This window comes from Labrus bergylta, chromosome 3 (assembly GCF_963930695.1).
Source record: "Labrus bergylta chromosome 3, fLabBer1.1, whole genome shotgun sequence".
Taxonomy (NCBI): domain Eukaryota; kingdom Metazoa; phylum Chordata; class Actinopteri; order Labriformes; family Labridae; genus Labrus; species Labrus bergylta.
The window spans coordinates 27,874,788-27,895,213 of NC_089197.1; the positions used below are offsets into that span (position 1 = coordinate 27,874,788).

General features: G+C 39.3%; 1 protein-coding gene across 3 annotated transcripts in view; it reads right to left on the reverse strand.

The window, feature by feature from the left end:
- Positions 1 to 20,426, reverse strand: part of LOC109996603 (MAM domain-containing glycosylphosphatidylinositol anchor protein 1) — a 175,243-nt gene that overhangs the window by 47,606 nt on the left and 107,211 nt on the right. For all 3 annotated transcript variants that reach the window (XM_065953088.1, XM_065953086.1, XM_020651018.2), the window contains exons 5-9: positions 18,051 to 18,247; positions 15,576 to 15,708; positions 4,721 to 4,990; positions 2,561 to 2,890; positions 1,230 to 1,529 (exon numbers count right to left, since the gene is read on the reverse strand). In XM_065953088.1, coding sequence (XP_065809160.1) covers positions 1,230 to 1,529; positions 2,561 to 2,890; positions 4,721 to 4,990; positions 15,576 to 15,708; positions 18,051 to 18,247 — 1,230 coding nt within the window. The remainder of the gene's footprint in view (positions 1 to 1,229; positions 1,530 to 2,560; positions 2,891 to 4,720; positions 4,991 to 15,575; positions 15,709 to 18,050; positions 18,248 to 20,426) is intronic.

A 20,426-nucleotide genomic window follows, 5' to 3' on the forward strand; every position in this document is an offset into this window, starting at 1 on the left:
GTTGAAAGCAGTCATAACAAATCTGAACTTGTTTACTGAAAATTGCAAGAAATGGTTTTCTCAACAAACAAACTAAGCCTCCTGCTGATATGAAAATGGTTTTGTATCTTGCTGTATGCTAGCTTTAGGGTGAAAAAGTCAGAAGGACACATTCGAGTCCAAGACAAATATGCCTACAGGAAAAATAACGTGAAATGCATTGTGTCACATGGCATGGCATGGCATGTCATGGGATGGCTCTTCAGAGGTAGCAACAGAGGCATAACAGAGGCGAGACGGTTTCAGAGGAGCCATGGGGGATACACAACACTGTGTGTGAGCATGCCTGACTGTGTGTCTATGTGGAGCTCCTGCTGTGCTATGCTTCCGCAACACTGAAACACAATATAAATTCATAGACTAGGACACCAATATAAATGTACAAAGGAGTGATGACGGCTGAGCTTAGTTATGGCACTTTAGCGAAAGAATTTGTTTGAAAAGGGCTACTGTAACAAAAGGTATACCCCAGGGGTCAGTCCTTAGAACACTTCTAAGACTGGTTGCTGCCACTTTTCTGTCTGCAATGGACTATGGGGATGTCTTAAAAATGCATGCCTCTTCCCAAAGCTTACATTAAGTGTATCCTGGAGCTTTAAAGTTCATCACTAATTTTAGAAGCCTCACTCATCACTGTTTGTTGTATGCAATGGTTGGATGGTTGTCTTTGTTCACAGGCAGACTTTAGTTTTGCTTCCTTCGTACATTGTAACCAACATCAGACAGAAGAGTAAAGGAACGTACAGTCTTCAGTAACAGGATCTTTTCTTACTGTCTGTTCCAAAGGTCAGAAATGAACAGGGCAAAAAAGGGTTTAAGTTTCCTGCACCCTTTAATTAGGAGAATGACAAAAAGAGCGGAAACTAAATGAACTGATCTAATTGGATGCTTTTTAGGTGATTTTAAATTACTTGGAGGAAAGTACATCTGACTGTAGATGTCTGCCTAACATAATTTTGACTGGTAGATTCAGACTACTATTTGATATTTTACTTTAGGTTGACATTTGATGTATTTTAGTAATAGATTCATGATTCTTATATTTTCTTTGTATAAATGGCTGCTTGTTGTTTATTGGAAACTTTGATAACTGTGCTGCAGCCCTTCTTGGCCAGGACACTCTTGGAAAAGAGACTTTATATCTTAAAGAGTTTTGTCCTGGTTAAATAAAGATTAAATAAAACACTTACACAGGACATTGAGTTGGACCTGTGCCTCCCTGCGTTTGATGTTAAGCCCGTTGTATGGAGCAGTCTGGCAGCGGTACAGCCCCATCATGTCCCTGCTGACATTCTTTAGTCTTAAGCGCCCATCCGGTGTCTCCACCATGGTCTGCCCTGATGCCATCAGCAGGTCCTTTTCAGTGCGTGACCAGAGTATAGGTGGGCGTGGTTTGCCATCCACCACCAAACATACCAGGTCAGCGTTTCCCCCCTCTTGCACATTCACCACCTGCCCTCCTGGTGGTACGGACAGCACTGGTGGAGAGACTGGAAGAAAGGGAGAAAGAGGGTGAGACATAGTAAGAAGAGGTGTTTTTTCAGTGCTTCTTTTTGAATTTAAAGAAGCATAAATGACATATTCGAAAAGAAGAGTAACTTTTTACAATTACAGAGACTGCTTTAATAAAATAAACAATCACAATTTTAAATATTATAGCTTGAAAATACCTTTAAAAAGATAGGTATTACAGCATGTCAGAGTACTATAATTTAAATAAATGATTTGTTTGTGTAGGCCGGAAGATGAACTTCGACAAAGGTTTACTAAGATATTCAATTTCGGAGGAGAGGTGAATCGCTTCAAGATTTTCAACTGAGTCCAGTTGCCTTTGGATCAAGCTTTGATTTACCTGGAAGACTGACAACCTACTCAGACATATTCAATTTCCTTTTTTACCCTTCTACATTGTGTGCTTTCAAAGGCTTAAGTGCAGATGAAAAGTTTAGATGGGTTTTATATTGTGATTTAACAAGTCAGAAGGTGGACTTGACTTTCAAATTACAGATGGCATGAACAGAAACATTTTACAGCAGAGACAGATGGACAATATAAAAGGTTTAAAAGATAGACATTAACAAGATTATTTTATCAAACATTCACCACACACTTTTAATGCCACTTGGGGACATTTAAAAGCATTACAGCTCAGAAGACTGTAATAATGTATAGTTATAGACAGTACTGACCAAGAAAGCAATATTGGAATAAGGCAGAGAAAGAAAATACTGTAGTGTGGTTGTTGTATTTCAGACGACAATAAAGAAAAATACTCATTCTAACTGTTCTTGGAACTCAAAGTGGTCACATAAGGGCAATAGCTACATCAATGCTTTTACTATGGCACATTGGGATTGTTTTTTTATATGTTGTTCGAAAAAAGAAAAATGTATTGAGCCATCAAATGACTTTTTTGACAGTCTTACTTAGTTTTTCAACAACTACTGACAGATGTTTAAAAGTCATGGCAGTTTGTCAGCTGGGTAGATAAATGATACATAAGAGAAAAGTAACATCGCACCGCTGTTCTGCGAGATGTTGACATCCACGCGGAGCTCTGGCACCCTGCTGCCTGGGAAGTTTGCCACACAGCTGTAGGTAGCCAAATCTCTGAACTTCATGTCCACAATCTCCAAGCTGCTGGTGCCAGGCGCCATGTCGGGGTCACTGCGTAGCAAGATCAGGCTATCCGAATTGAACACAGGTGCACTGTTCTTGTACCAGGTGTAGTTGACCTTGTCCTGTGGGGTGGCGTCGACGTGGCACGACAGCTTGAGGTCCCTACCCATCTGGATGGTCTCGCTGTCCTTGTTGGAGTCAGGAGTAATCTGGAAGGTCAGGTTACCCATCGCTGTGGGTGGTGGTGGAAGGGTGAAGAAGAAGAAGTGAGAAGAAGGGTTAAGGGTAAGAAAGAGTTGCTTTATATTCTTTCCCCTGAAACATGAAAACTCTCCAGTTTTCTAGTCTACTCTGATTGATCACTTTGTAGTTTATTCACAAAAAAATTGATCAAATCACAAATATATGCACTACAAAAAAAATTAAAGGGTTGTGTACAAGTATGCAAATTATGAAATATTTTGAATGATATGTCAAAAAACAAATTCCACAGATGCTGAAGCACTTGGCTTAATACCGACTTAATACTGAAATGAACTGGTGGCTCTTGCACAAGTCTGCTTTTAAAATTGAGGTCCTTACTGGGATGTTGAAGTGATTGAAATATGCTTACAAAAATATAATATCATTGTGTGATCATTATTATGTGGTTTTATATATATATATATATACATACATGTACATAAATGTATACATAATTTTTTTTACATGCTACATAAACTTTTTAATTTTACTTTAGCAGCACATTTCTATGTATGCAGTGCCAATAAAGTGTGTTGTACATAAATTAAATTTGACAAAAATATTTTAAGGGATAACATCTGACAGAATGAGTTGTTATTAAAACTAAAAAGGGGATGAAGTGGGGTAGATATAGAGCGATAGCTGAGTCTTTGGTTTGTGTGGCGTACGGAGGGGGCAGAATGACAGAAAGACACCAAAGGAAAAAGGAAATTGAAAAAGAAAGAAAAAAGAATTGGAGGAAGAAGCAAATTGTGAAGGAGGAAGAGACAAAAGGCGCCTGATCCAGAATAAAATAACAGGGGGATTAGAGGGAGGGGGGGAAACAAAATCAAGGACAAAGAGTTACTCTCACACTGTCACATTTAATTTTCAGTTTCAAAGGCTGCGTTTCCCCAACAGATTTCCATGTTGAATACAAAACAGCTCTCTGTTTCCCAGCTAAGGGAAGAGACAGGCGGAGAGGAGGAGAGGAGCGCTTGATTTAAACTCCTTTACAGCTTGTTAACAAGATGCTTGGGTGGAGTTGCAGGTATAATGCAGTGACCATATGTTTAACGACTCTACCTGGTTAGTGTGGAGACAGTGTATGTACGTGTGAAGCAGTGACGCCTGCCTATACCTACAAGCTTCTTTTTCACAGCCTGAGCTCTGTGAAGGTGTGTGCGTGCATGTGTGTTTGTGTGTCTCATTCAGCGTCTCGCCACCTGTGCTGGTGCGATGATTCGTTCAGGCCCATTAAACTAACAGGAGAAACTCATCCAGCATACGTTCTCTACAGTGTGTTAACTAACAGAAGAGACTGTCGCTAATTGCTTCCACTCCAGTCTAACTAATTGGAGTGAATAAAGATGATTAAAGGGACTAAAAATAGCCGGAGGGGAGGGAGAATGGAGGGCTTCTGTTTTAACAGCAGGAGAATTAGAAAAAGAGCCATACTTAACAGGCCTTTTCTGACAAGATTTACATCCCCTCACAGTAATGATGGATCAACTGCTTTCTTGTTACACATCGCGCACACAAGTACACTCAAACACTAATGAATGTTTTTACACACATTCACAAGCACAAGCACAGGGTCAGTGAATATAATTTGGACAGATAATTCTTCTAACTTTCAGTGAATGTAATCTTATCAACTTTAAACTTTTACAGAAATAGGCTTTGATAAAACTCATTATGCACCTTAACTTGTAGCCAGTGAATAAATGCATACCCAGACATACCATCACTTTACTCACCCCTGTTCATCAAGAATTCCCCCACTTTCTACTCCTCTGTCTTTTTTTTTTGGAAACAAACAAAAGCATGTGTTACTTACTCCTGACAACTACGTTGACATTCTTGCGAGCCGGGTTGCCCACATTGTTGACAGCTGTGCAGTTGTAGAAACCTGCGTCAGAGGGCGTGACCGCACGTAAAATCAGCGTTGGCCCCCTGACTTGGGCGCTGAGAGGAAGAGGGCCTGGGTAACGTGACCACAACACAGTTGGGAGGGGGAAACCTGCCGTCACCTCACAGGTTAGGAGCACATCCTGGCCAGGATCCACCACCACTGTGTCGTTCATTGACAGCCGGATCATTGGGGGCGCTGAGGAGGGGGAGTCAAAGGGGGAGGAAGAGAGAAAAAAGGATTAGAAGTTACATCTTACAGATCTACTGTAGGTTTCCCTTGAAACTTTTCTACCATTTTGAAACAGGTGTGGATGTTGACTCCTTGCATGTAAGCGATGATATCAATTGAGAGGTTTAATAAGAAAATGCAATACTAATGTGTGCACATAATAAAGTGAAGGAAACATAATTCTAGTTTGCCATAAAGCAGGCAGGTACTTGTTTAAATGCATCCTGAGCACCAATTAATCCAAAATGCTCATAACAGCTTATTGATATTCCAAGGGAAGGAGTCAAAGCTGACTCTGGAGGATGACCACACCTCACTGTAGTTAGCCCAAACAATCATCTCATCACCCACCTTAGCAGAAGGGTCAACCAAATATGTCAGAGGGGATAAGTGGAATAATGTGCTTTTTTCCGCCCTTATAGTGTACTTGCATGTTTGTGCTTGTGATTCATCGTGCATTCATGTGATTTAGTTCCAATGACCTGTTCTCAGTACACATTAAACAGTAGACCAAAGGCTTTTCATGTCTCTGTTCCCCTGCTCTCACACTGTGTCCAATGGCCACTGACGACCTCACAGGAGAAGAACAGGGTGACCCACTATACAACCACAGAGGGGAAAAAAAACCTGTTGTCATAGAGAGATCAATTGGACCCCAGCTGTTTCAGAATAAGAACAAAAAAACTGAAGAGCAGTGAGAGGATGAGGTACAGACACTACACAGTAGAGTACAGTCAGAATAACCATTACTTTTGTGCAGCTCGGTCCAACTGTTGGTGAAAATTTAAACCGAGCTGACATTACAGTAGCAGAGGAAGGAAACACTGTGGACTTCTATTTATAAGGAGGTCAGAACTGTGACACCCACAAGTGGTAAACTGTTACTCTGTGTTTGCCGGAAATGAAAAAAACAGGATATTTTTGTTGGAGACTTTATAGTCATGCATCATGTCTGTTAGATGACACCAAATGTAAGCCTCTGATATATAATCTGCTCGCTGGTTTAAGAGTTATTGGAGGAGGCCTTATGTGTTACAATAAATTGCAGGGCTTTCACAGTCAACGTTTTGTAATTGTCTGTTTCAACACAACTCCAAAGTACAACTTCTAGCAGTGGCATTTTTGATTCTTGTTGATAAAATGTTAAAAATGGGACTCTTGTGATCTACTTTCAAGTTTGACATTATACATTTAGTATACCACATTGAAAGTTTTTAAAACAATTGAAATGATCCTCCTCCTCCTTGCAATCCTATCTGCAACTTGTAAGAGGTTTTTGCACAACTCGCTTAGGGAATAAATGGGGTGACAGGGAGGTAACAATGACAGAAATGAGCTTGTGACCCCAACGTCGCCTGTTCAAATCCCTCAGGTGGCTACAGACTTCTTTTTTTTATTTTTTTAGTGAAGTATAATAAAGTTATTTCTCCCTGTCCCTTCTCTACAGTAAAAACACCCTGGGTAAAGCAGTGAAGTTTCACTTCCCCTGCTTCACTGCTTATTTGAATTGGCCTGTCAGGAGTAAATGTATGTAGCTGTTTGTTTACATTTCTTTTTTTAAACTATTTGTTATAACAAACACAATTTTCTGTTTTCTGTAAATGTGCCTGATCAACTTGCGTCTTTGATTTAAGCTCCTATTCTTTATTACCCAGCAGGTGATTACTGTAATGTTTGCAATTATCACTCATAAATTTCAGAGTTGTTTTAAAAGGTAAAAGTTTGTAACTGATCTTGTGGCACAGTTCAAATGTATTCACTATATCTGCTCCTTTTGATATGCTTAATACTGTATGCTCCTCGTTTGGAAAATATCTAATCTGACACAACCTAGAAAGACACACATACACTCATGGATTATTTTTCAGTAATAATTTATTCCAATTCAATGGAGGATGAAAGATGAAAGACGCTTACTTTCTCTGAGAGGTTTAGATGTTAAAAAAAACAAAAACAAACCTGACCTCATGAGAAACAGGTGAGTCTGCAGCAACATGATGAAATCATATTTTCAGAAATGTTTTCTGTCTGGCCTCTCAATTTTGAATTAAAAAATAAACAAGAAAAAAAACAAAAACAAGTGTGAGATGGTCAAAACACACTTCTTCTTCCATCTCTGTCTACAATCCAGCAACCACATTAAAGTTTAATAACCCCCAAGCTTCATCTGAAGAACTGATGAGTTTGCACGTTTTAGTACTTTTTATTCTCAGTATCTTTTTCACTTTTGTCTTCATATTATTTTTTAGAACACATTGCAGGGACATACTTAAGGATCAAATAATCATTTACAGCTCTTTACATCAAAACGTAGTGCTTATTCTAAAGTTAACTCCTTTTAGCAGCCAAAACTCCTAGCTTGCTTTCTTTTTCCAGACACACAGCTCAATATCAGCATAGTGGATGCTTACTCAGATAAGTAATAAAAGACATCAAGACCAAGATGTCTTTTTCTGTGTGCTTGTCATTGTTTACAATTCACTCAAAAACTACAATGCATGTTCGACATATTAAACAGAAGTATTATCTGCACATAGAGCAGATGTCTGTTTATAAAGATTAACTCAAAGGTAAATCCTCATCACAAAGGTTTCAGTATAATAGCATTGTGACTGATGTGTTACCCCTCTTTTACTCTGAACAAACTGTGAAAGCCAGCTGAAAGGGATTGGACCATACTCCATGGAAACCAGGACCCTTCGGACACCTTTAATCTTCACCTCTGCCTACAGATTTTGTATACGCAGATATCTGTACATAAAGAGGATGATGGCTTTATTGTAACAAACATTGATTTACCTGTAAACGTCTCATACACCAGTTTAAATTAATGACAATTTGTTAATGTGAATCAATGTGATATTTGTGGAGCATTAATCTAAGGATGATTTTCATTTAACTGTATTACAATGAACTATATAATAAGTGACTGGTTAATAAGTGAATGGGAATTAAAATGTGTAAAAGGTAAGTATTGAAGGATTCTTAATGAACACAGTGCATGTTAAGTATGTACAATTATAATAACAATGTCTTTTCAATCAAGCCATTAAGTTGATGGTTCATTATGAATTAAGGCATTTCTGCTAAAAAGGTCTCCAGAGAAAGACATTAAGCTACGAACCAATCAACACGCAGGATTGGATCGATGACAGTCCAGAGCATGGGGAAGCATTTGTGATGAGTAAACCTCACATTATTAAAATATTACGGTAATCCTGTTATATCATTCAGAAAATGGGAATTTTTAAGGAGGAGGATGTGTGTAATGTTATTGTCTTCCATAAAAGGATTTGCTATGTTGAACATTCTGGGGATGCATTTTTTAAGGTTTGGACTGTTCGTATTTGAGCAGCATCCTCCAGAGCAGGCCCTTTGCATGTGCTCTGGAGGACAAGGAGGAGGAGAATCCAGGCTTTTTATCGACCTGAGAGAGTTAATCCTCAGTGAGAGACCGACCCCCCGAGTGCAGGAAGCAATTCATTCCTCTAATAGACTTTATGCAGTATATCCTCTCATCTAATCTCTTTTTTAACAGATTGCAATCGCCGTAATGAAAGAGGTGCACAGAGGCTGGACAAACTGGTTTACAGATGCATGTTTCTACTATTACAAGACCGTGCACGATGCTGTGCACACACGCACACAGGCATGTGATTTCTTAAATAGGTGACAAAAATGTGCATGCAAAAACACAAACTAATGGGATATCTCTTTAGATAACCTCACTGGTGATGACTCTCAAGCTGACAAGAAATTTCACTGGTGTAACAACTGCAATCAGTGCATAAATAGCACTGTCCACTTCCATTGTATCAAATCATTATGCTGGGGAAGTAAATCCCTTTGGGCCTGTAGAGCGCTCTGAGTATGAGCCTCCATGAAAAGTGATCCGAGATTCAAATCTTTCTTTATAAACACAGCTATTACACATTAAAGCATCAGGGCAAACATGAATTTTGACTAAAGTCCCATACTGTATGTTTCCATAATTGACTAAACTTGCATTAAAAGGTCTTAAATAAAATATGTTTTTTCTCTGAGTTAACTTCTGTTAACATGAATTCAAAACACGCTCAACCCTTTCAGTTATTTGAAGACTCTGAATTAGATTAAGGCGAGCAACTTAAATATTAAAAAAAAAAAGACCAAATTCCACATCCAATCCCAAGATCAGAAAAGGCCGAAAGTACAGTGGAGAGATAGTCTGGGAAGGGGAAGAAAAAATAAGAACAAGAACTATGTGTGAAGCCAAAGGGAGGGAGGAACTGAGGATTTGAGAATTATAGCTTCAATTTCCTGGGGATGCGTGGGTGACGGTAACGGTGGGATCAGCCAGCGCTCTTCCCAAAGTAATGGGATTTATGTGCAGCACAGCGGTTTACAACCAGGTAACAAATGCACCCTCTTCCACGCCTGCACTCTCCACTCCCTTTTTTCCTCTTTCCTCTCTGTCAGTTTGTCACCTCTGTATCTTCAATATCTGTGCTTTTTTTTTACCTTCCCACTTCTCTTTCTCTACACTTGGTTCTCATTCTTTGCGCTCTTCACATTTTTTGTTCTCTGCATCCTCTCCATCACTTTCTCTCCGTCCCGTACCACCTTGCATGCTGTCTGACCTGTTTCAGATTTGTAGGGACTAATCCATCTATGAGGTAAAGACAGAGGGTTATTGGGGGGAAATCGGCTGGAAAAAAAGGCTTAAAGGTTTAGATAGAGGAGTGAGCTGACGGGAGCCCGGCAGATGTTTTGTATGCAGGAACACTGGCTATTACCTTTACGTCAGTCTAACATACAGTTACTGTAGCAGATAGGGGGCCAGCTAGCAGCCAAAACAACTTTGCTTAGTTGGTGAAAAAAGGAGGGTTAGAGAGGTAGGTGTTTCTGGAAACTGAAGAATCGTGGTTATTACCTTTCTAAGCACAGATAAAACCCTGAATAATGCTGAGTAGAGGAAGTATTTTAAATGCACTGTGCTATGATTCTTAACCTTGGTAGATGGTAAATAGATTTGAGTTTGTATAGCCATTTTCTTGTCTTCTGACTACTCAAAGTGCTTTTACACAGCAGATCACACCTACCCATTCACACACTGATGGCAGAGGCTGCTGAGTAAAGTGACCATCAGAAGTAACTAATACCCTTCATACACATTCATACTCTGCTGACGAAGCAGAAGGAGTAACCTGGGATTAATTGGCTCTCCCAAGGAAACATGGGACATGTTGCTACAGGAGCTGGGGATCGAACCCCGAATACCCTAACCTTCTGTCTCTACCACCTGAGCCACATAGCCGCTACATAAACCATGTGTTCTATTTGTTTAGTACATGTTCACTAACACAAAACTTTTACAAAGAGTTTGAGAAGTTGAATACAATTAATTCATTATTTGAACAAGTTGAAAGCACACACAGATGTAATAACAACCATTTCTAGCAGGGATGTATTTTTACTTGTATACTCATAAATAAACTATCACCACAAGTGTGTGTCCATCCATAGTTAATGTTAATTGGATGGATGCCTTTGTGTCTATATTTGTGGTTCTAGATTTCAAAAATATACAACCCAGCGGGAAGGAAGAAAATTCAAAACAGCCTTGGATTTGCATGTTCAGGTACAGAGAAATATAAATACTATATGAATAAATTAATTCAAAACCATTTTTGTTATCTGGTGTGTGTACAGTGCAGCACATGGGTATAAATGTGTGTAACATTCTGTGTGAGAACTGTTGAAAAAGGCCGCCTCTTTCTTGTAATTTTAGCGACATGATTAAAAACAGGACAGGTCAAACTCAGAGGGCACAGAAGGGAAATTATACGATCCTTAAAGCCTCCTCCAGTCTCTTCACAAAAAAAAATCATCAAAGTGGGAAATTAATTCTTGCCAGTGGTGTCGCTCCACAGCTTGTCTCTCCCCTGATATTATGATTGGACTTGATTTGAGGCTGCTGGAGAAATGTCTGAAAGGTTTAAGTGTAATACTTCCTGTTAGCCTTACATCAATACAATCCAGACCAAAATGACCTGCTGGCTAAGGAAGCAATCAAAGTAAATATAAACAGTAAGTACTTTAAAGGATGAAATAACAACAGCTTAAAATAAAGATGATTTTAAATGATGGGATTTGTTCTTGTCTCCTTTAATTTTTTTGTATCTTTTTCTGTGATTCTCTCTCCTCCACATGACCACATGTCTCAGACAGGGATTACAGCCTTATATAAACCTGACTGCACTGACGCCATACAAAGTCCCACAGAGGGTTTACAGTACTGACGGTTATTGCAAATTGCCCATTGATCCCCTATTTTTGATGTGGGAATTTATACACTAAAAGATTTGCCGTCTATTGATCCCATCATATATATATATAACAAATAAACTGTCATATTACCGTGAAGGTGTATAAAAGAAAGCGTTACAGTAATCAATACAAGACTAAATCAACCCACAGCTCATCTAAATTTACTGGCTGACTCAGTATACTCAAAGCTTGTCAGCAGCTTTAAAACATTGTATATGGGTCTGTTTCCTTTTTCTCAGTTTGTCTGCTGCCATCAAGTAAGAAAGTTTAGCTATTAGGTCAGACATTTCTATTTATGTTGACACAGAACAGTAGAAGAAAAATATTCAGAATAAAAAGTACTTTAAAGAGGTCCATAGTGAAGATATTTTCAAACAACTTTTAAAAGTGTCGGATATTTATTTGATCAAATTCTTTACCTGATTTTTACCTGAAGTATTTTCCATGTTATGGCTATAAAAAAGATACTTTTGACTTTTTTAGTTTTCCCTTTTTATGTGGAGCAGTTCTTATTCACTTCACTCCTCCACTGGGAACAATAAATAGATCATTATTGTCAGGACACTTTGCTGTTTTATGATTTTTTTAAATGATACATAATCCTCTGCAAGAGCAGACGATTCATAATCAATGTTGAGCGGGTAAATAATTTAGCTCTCTGTACAAGTTCAAATAAACTCACATTTAATTAATAATTGACTATTTTAATTATGAGTAAAAGCAGCTACGATTGGGGAAAGAGGGGACAGATGACTAACATGTTGGTTTTAACCCTTATTTTTTAATGCACATTTCCATTAAATCAAGCCAGTGGAAGTTAATCTAAAGTAATCAATGTGTTGTTTCATCTCTCCGCAGGTCCAAGCATCGTTGCATTCCCCCCTAAACCCCTGTGCCGTATTCCCCCTCACTTTAAATAACATGACAAGCTCCGGGGCATTACTCCTGTGTTCTTTTCACCAGAGACAGGGGAAGAGGATTTGGCCGCTGTCAGCAGTTACTGGAGGGCAGTAGCACTGTACTCAAATCCCAGGTTTGGATTATGATATATACGAATCAATCAATCTCCTTTTGCCAGCGTGGTGAATCAGAGATGACCTAGTTGGATGAATCTAATCCAAGCCATGACTGACGGCACAAGGACAAAAGGGAGCTCAACGGGGGAATTACAAAATACGCTCATTAGATAAATATTACAGAGGATAAAAAACAAAGCAGAAGCTCTCAGTGTGTTCCTCTCTTACAATCTTTCTATCTCAGTGTCCATCTTTCTTTTTCCTCCCTCTCATTTTGCTCCAGTGTCTGTGTTCCCAATCTCTTCTCTAATTTATTATCTGTCTCGGGGTGTTTCTTCACCTGTCACTCTCACCTTTTTATTTTGGAGATCTGAGACAGGAGATGCAATTCTCAGAGATCACGTCTTATGTTTGTACTTGATATTGATCAAATCCAGATCCTGTTCCTTTAACTCCACTCTCACTTTTATGTCTTTACATTTAGTCTGAATGTTTTACCAACATTTAAAATAAATTGCTTAACTAGCTAACATTGAATGTAACCTTGTGAAGTATTTTCTTAATAAGCCTTTTTGAGCTTTTACAGATGTAGCATCTCACGAAAGTCATTTTAATTAGATAAAACATGCTTCTAGACTGTAGCTACATTAAATGCACTAGTTAGCGATAGCTTTGCAAACATATAGTGAAAATTATTAAATGAAGCATAAGATCAACTGGTGTGGTATCTTGAGCCTCATGATTACCACTGGATCTACATTTCCACCTTTAAATGTGGTCACAAGCTTTGGTAATGGCTGAGGGAATGAGATTGTGGATACAAAAATGAGTTTTGCCTGCATGATGGGTCAGACTCAGCCTGAGGGTAAGGAGCTCACATACTCGAAATGGAGCTCAGAGAAGAGACGGTTGGAGCATCTGTTGATACCATTCGTTACATGCCATCACTATCTTGCATAAGCGTCTAGAAAACGGTTGGGATGCATGGAACCTCAAAGTTATTTTAGCATAATGTTTGTGTGTTTTCTGCCATCCTGTGAGGATGCTTGGTCCAGAGAGATTGGCTGTTTTGGCAAGTCTCTGAGTGTGTGTGCCAGCAGCACAAGGCAGACACTTATTGTTATCATTGTGTGTGTGTCTGATGCTGTGTGTGTGTGTGTATTGACTAAACATGGGGGGGATACAATAGATTCCATCCATAGTGAGAGAGAGAGTGAAGAACACCTGCCACATAGAGCTGAAGCATTAAGATCTAATCGTCTGTCTTTAAAAATCTATATTTTGGACAAAACTTGAAAAATATGACGAAAGCTAATTGTTCAGTTGATCAAACAGACAAGAAGCCAAACATACTGGTTATAAGTGTTGAGATTTATATCACGTGTGAGCTACAACACCTTTACCTGAGGTGGTTTATGAGCGTCTATCTGCTTTATCAGAACATTTCAGCAAGCTGTGTCCATCTCTTACTTTCTGCCTGACTCATGCTTCGTCTTTCTTTTCATCCTCCCTCTGTTTCTGTCTGCTTCCACTCTTTGCTGGCACTAGGTCTTTCAAAGAGATGCCAAAGTCAGTTTGCTCTCTTAAATTTATCACAGTTTTTTCTTTGAGATTTTTATTTTATCTTTTCCCACCTTCAGCTCACTTAAAAAGACTCCAGGAAACGGTGTCTCTTATCTGAGAGACGCCTTATTGCTACATTCGTAACCTCTCCTTTAGTTCAAAGTCTGTAAATAAAAAGCCAAAGTAAAAAGTGTTTCCAGACTGAAAGACATAGCCAGAATAAATTGTGTGTGGCATCTCTTTACTGTATGACTGAGATGTAATAAGGAGAAATTAATGCAATTAAAATGACGCATAAGGAGAAGTTTTACATTTTAGTAGCTGTGCCTACTCACTTTGAACTTATTGAAAAGGTCATTAAAACCCTCATGTCTAAATATGAAGCAGTCACCAGGGTTGTATGTGGGGCTATATCTTGGCCGCAGGAGGAGTGACTGTAAGCTTGCTGAGCTTGAGAGATGCTGGAAGCTGGAGTGTGATCAGAACGTCCAGCTAAAGCTGCTAATACACAGCTAGATTTGGTTTTTATATTTAACTTGGAGCTATGAGATTATCTTTCTTCTCATCTAACTGTGGGCGAGCATTAATTTATTTCCCCAAAATGTCAAAATCAGAGTTTGAGGGGAATGTTAATCTTTCATATTTTACTTGTGTGAAGATATAAAGAAGATTTGTTTTCGCCAAAAGGCAATTCATTTAACTCAAAGCCATCAACTTGTTACACTTGTTTTTTTTTTCAGTGCACAGCTATCCGGGCCTTCACATTGTGGGAAAGACAGAAACCATGAAATCTCTCAGGAAGGCTCTTTAATTCTTGAATTCTTATGTTTGTAACCTCAATGTAAAGCACATTGAGCTTACCTGTAATGACATTTAGAAATAAAACGACTATTGCTGTAGTGGTTGAAGGAATCAAATTTAGTCCTCTTACTAACAGCGAGCTTTGTTTCATTACATTAGACATCAAGAATGTTCTAAATGAATCAAACATAAATGATAACTGGTTAATTTAAAACACAGTGAAGGTCTTAACTCGGCCGTTTGACATATAGAGAATGACACAGAGAGAATGAGAAAAGAGAAAATAATAGAAAAAATACGCTTGTGGTGTATCACTCTGACCATAACAAACCTGACAAGGTTGTCAACGGCAACAATGACTTAAGAGTAAGAGAGTTGTAGGGCGATGGGATGGACAGAGGGGTGTGGAGAGAATTGGAGATAACAGGGAGTGTGACAACTGAATTACAGCTGACGGCTCTGATGTGAGCTCTCAGCTACAGAAAAACAAGACAGATAGACAATAAAGCACACGGGGAGGCTCGGAGAGAGAAAGAGAGACAGAAATAGAGAAGAAAAGAAGAAAATAAAAGGACCATTTAGAAGTCCATGAAGGGAAAGTAAAGGAAGAGTTAGAAGGGAAGTGAGAAATTTAGAGGACGGTAAGAAAATGCCTAATTTAAGATGGAAGGTATTTAAAGAATGAGAAACAGAGAAGGACAGCCTGCAGAAAACAAATGTATGAGAATCAAACATCAACAACAAATAAAGATGGAAGTGTGCAAAAGACATTTAGAGAAGGAGGGTACAATGTCCGTGTCAGTGAAGACACAATTATTTGATACTTATTTAAGAGTTGCAGTCTTGTTTTTTTTAAAACTTACTTGTTGCATTTGTGAGCCTGAAGGTGACCGACTTGTCCTCGATGTTACACACATTGCGGACTGACACCTGGCATGTGTAATCAGCAAAGTCCTTGGGTCTGAGATTTTTCAGCTTCAGCACCTTGGTCTCACCCTAGACAGATCAAAACACACACAACATAACACCATGCTTAAAATATTTGTTACAGTAACGTTTGACCCCCATAATCTTTAATATAAGACACACTTACACATGGAATGGAATCTCAAAATAGATCTAACCTCTCACATTCATATTACATAACATGTGACATTACATCAGTGAGAGAGTTTAGAGCTTTTTGTTGTTGTCTTTTCTAAACTGGGTTGTAATCTCGCATAAAAGTCCACTTTAATTTTTAATGAGCCGCAGTGTGATAAACAGGGTCAAAGACACACTATGATGAACACACACACATACACACACACACACACACACACACACACACACACACACACACACACACACACACACACACACACACACACACACACACACACACACAGCTGACACATGCACTACACTGTCTGTATGTCTGACATGCCCTGATTATCAACTGAAGCGTCTCAAATCTACATATAGAGCAATACATATGAGGAATTGGAAATGCTTTTCACATGAGACCATTACAGAAATGACACACATCTGATAGTCAGTGCAACGACCAGAACCAAATCCATCCATCTCCTCCCTGGATATTCATAAAACAATGTTACTCACTTCTAGCTTTCTCTCGCTGTCTCACAAACAATCTCTCTCTCGCTCTCTCGCTCTCTCTCTCTCTCTCTCTCTCTCTCTCTCTCTCTCTCTCTCTCTCTCTTTCTGTCACATCTCTTTCAACTCCACTGGTGATTTCGTGTCTGATTCTGTGTAACTGTCTTCTACGGGAGGTGAGGGGCTAACCCCGGGAAGAGCTCTGCAGGCCGGCTAATTGAACTCGAGGGGCCCCACTCTGAAGCTGACTGACGCTTTGATAAGCGGAGAAAAATGGATCAGTTTCGTTAATGCAACAGTTGCAGAACCAGACTAGATGATCGGGCTTGTGGGGAGTTTATTTTTTCATTCAGTTGAATGATTGGCTACTTCTGTCCGAGTGATCAAGTAACTGACTGACTGACTGGCTGTTTTCTTTTTTTAACCGACAGCTGGTCTGACTGTGTTTCTGTTGGCCGAGATGACAGAACAGTTACAAAAAGAAGACATTATGTCAGCTTAGTGTAGAGAAAGGCCCCAATCTTGTATTTTATCTCATTATGTAACAAAAAATGATTCACATAAGTCTGTGGATTTAACTGGAAGTGGACATCATTACAAAAAGTGCTTGGAAAATGTCCAACCTACTTATGTTTCTGCATGAAATGAGGTTGAAGTTTGACTTCATATATAAGAGAGCTATCATGAAAGACCTATAGCTGTTTTTAAAGGACTGGTGCATTCAAATGAAGATTTATGGATAAAAAAAATACTTTTTTTTCAATATATATATATATATATGTAAACATTGATATTCTAAATTGGACATAACATGCATTATCATAATGGAATGACCCCACTAATTTCACCCCAATCATGGCTTACTCAGCGCTGGATAACTTTTCTGGTGAAACCTATGAGAGCCAACATGGATAAATCTCCATTAATGTTCGAAGTATTTACCGGGAACTACATCTGAAAAGGCTTTAAATGTTTTTATCATCTGCAGTTTTCATGCTAATTAAGGTCATGCAAGCTCCATGGGGTGGCTGTGTTTTCACTCAAACATACCGACATACTGTAGCTTGTAGACCTGGGAGAGAGAGGCAGCTTGGGATTTTTTAAATGTTTTTTCTTTGTGTGTTCACACTGGTGAATTATTGTACCTGTAACCTCACAACATATTGAAGAAATCAAAGGTCCTTGGCCCTGCAAATGACGCTTGATTTCTCCCAAATTATCCGAAACATGCTAGTTGCTGCATAAACACTGCGATGTTTAATGCATTCCTTACACTCTTGCCCGTGCTCTGTTTTGTAAAAAGCTTACAAGAAGTGACATGACAGTCCAAATTCTTCAAAACACATAGTGTCACTCTCAGGAGGGCCCCACGCACAAGGCTTCTGCATGTGGAGACACTCACAGCATGACAGACCTGCCTCGTTGTGTTAAGGTTAAAGCTAGTGGACTAATGCTGTTTGGGCGAGGAGTTTGTGCACAGTCAATCCAGTCTGTTGTTGTCACAGCCATAGTGCTTTAAAAGTGTTCATGTACACACCACATTTCAGACTGAAATACCAGAAAAACTATGATCAGATGTAATATGGCAGACACTTCTTACTCAAGAGAATCGGGTGCAACATCAAGTGAGGAACGATATCATTCAGGAGGCAGGATTTTCTGGGGTATTTGAGAGCAGAAAGCGACTCGTGATGACCCCACATCTGGCAGAGTGTCTGCTCTGTGAATGTGCTCCTGTTTACCTGAGTGTAAAGCGGCTCGTAGATGTCCACTCCGTTGTCCTTGCTCTGTTCGATGAGCATGCTCCCACGTTTCCAGATGAAGCGTGCAGGAGGGTTGGAGTTGACAGTGCAGCGCAGGAAAACCGTCTTCTCCTGGTAGTAGCTGCCCCGCACGTCGCTGATGGTCTGGTGCACCGTCAGAACTGGTGTGTCAAGGTCTGCAAAACAAACAAACAAAAAATCTAAGCATGACGCTGCAGTGGGAGACCACTACTTATTACACACTAGCAGTTTGTTCATTAAGGCATCATTGCACTAAATACTGAAATGCAATGTTACAAACTACATGGTACATGGTTCAGCAAGTTGGGGAAGATGGCTGTCCACTATTGAGTGTGGTTGCGCTTGAGTTTTTTGACTGTTTAAGGGAAATTAGTCATTGCCCTCGCTATGTACAGTCATAACCTGCTCGTGTTAGGTGTTATAACCTTACTTGTGAATTTTCAGCGTACAATGAGTGAAAATTTATCTTTTGATTAAGGAAAAAAACACAGAAATACAACAGCAAGACAACAAAAATATTCAAAAAGCCAGAATACTTCGGAGTGTATGTTGAGTTAAAATAAGCTTCTGTTGGAATGATGTTGTTGCCTTCTCTGTGCTCAAAATTGGCCAGATTATGTGTGGCAGCTTTGGGTTTTGGTAACTGGGACACAACTGTAAACAAGGGCAAACAAGTGCAGTTTGTTGGCTGAAATGCCCACCCACACTGACCAAAACCATCCAAACAGTTTCCTATTGATTCCAGCTTCGGACAAGCACAAAACATCCAAACAATCTGATCTCCTTATCTCGCAGTGACTGTCTCACACACTAGATTTAAACATTTTCCTGTCATATTTGATCTCTTTTGCCTCGTTTCGCTGCACATTTCCTTCATGGGAGTGTCATCTCCTGTTTCCTCCTGTGGATAGGATTTCAGTGGCTGTCACTAGCGTGGAGGATGCTCTCCCCTGGTTTCTGCCATCTCTCCTAAACTCACTGCCACTTTCACTCCTCTTCACCCTTTCTCTCTATGTCCTCTCCTCCTCACTCCTCGCCTCTATTTCTCACAGGGCAGAGTGTAAAGTGAGTGTGTGTAATCCTGATTCTTTGCTGCCTAATTGGACTGTTGCAGACTTCAAACGTCATGGAAACAATTTCTGCCAACACCAGGGTAGCCTTTTCACCCTTTCCCTGCCTTTCCATTTATCTTTTCTCCTCTCACCTTCTCTTTTATGTTCTCTTTTCCTGTCCTTCAACAAGGTACAGAAAAATAGGAAAAGGCCTATTTAGGAGAGGACAGAGGGAGGTATTCCCATTTTCTTATTTCATCTTTAAATGAACCTTTTTTTTACATTATATTTAATGGCAGCAGCTGTCACACAAACAGCCACATGTATGCACACACACTCACATCTGGACCTAAATATAAGCCATTAGCATAGCATCGCACCACTTCTGTGGCTCAAAGGTAAGAGCTCTGAGAAAAGACTGGACAAATACACACAAAGAGAAAACTTAAAGTCGTTCAGGTGAGTTTTGTGCCTCTGAGAAAAAGTGGTAAAAAAAAAAGAGAGACCTAGCATTGCATGTGATTGCAGCTTTCTTTGAAAGAGGAGTCACAGGATCGTGAAAACATTTACAAATTCATAGGATGAGAAGAGCTATCTTGCATGCTTTGAAGGTAGGTTCAGTGTGAAGGAACTTCACCTGATGTCGGGGGAGAGAAGGGTGAGTCAGAACGAGTATGACATTGAAAATATAATGCAAACACTTATGACGACACCATTCAGTCAAATCATATTCACTTTAGTTCTACAAAAAGAAAATAAAGACTACATTTTTTTTTTTGCCTAGAGCAAAACCAGTGCAAAAAAACAGAGACATACATAATGAATATTTGGGCTAAAACAGATCAGACCTTGATATGACTTCTTATGTAATTGCTCTAAAAATCCTCTAAAAGAGGAGCACTTTTATTTAGCTCAAGTGTATGTTTGATAAATAAGTGGTTGTTGCCCACAGTGGATTTTCAATGTATAATTCATTCATCGATTTGTATTTGAGATGTTATTCCAAATGAACATATTACTGTGCTTATCTAGCCCTCTTTTCTTGCTCTTTTATAATGTTAAAGAAAAGAATAATACCCATGTACAGCTGTTGTGTTGAGCCACATATGCTCTGTGTGGCCCCGGCTAAGCTGCTTACTGTAATGCACTGAAGTCTTCCGTTATTTGAGAGTTTCTCGGTGATATAGCTCTGCTCTCTGTGAAGTGCTCACCTGTTCCATTCCTTTCATCTCCCCCGCACACACCCTCATTTATAAAAACGACAACCCGCAGATTGTGACAA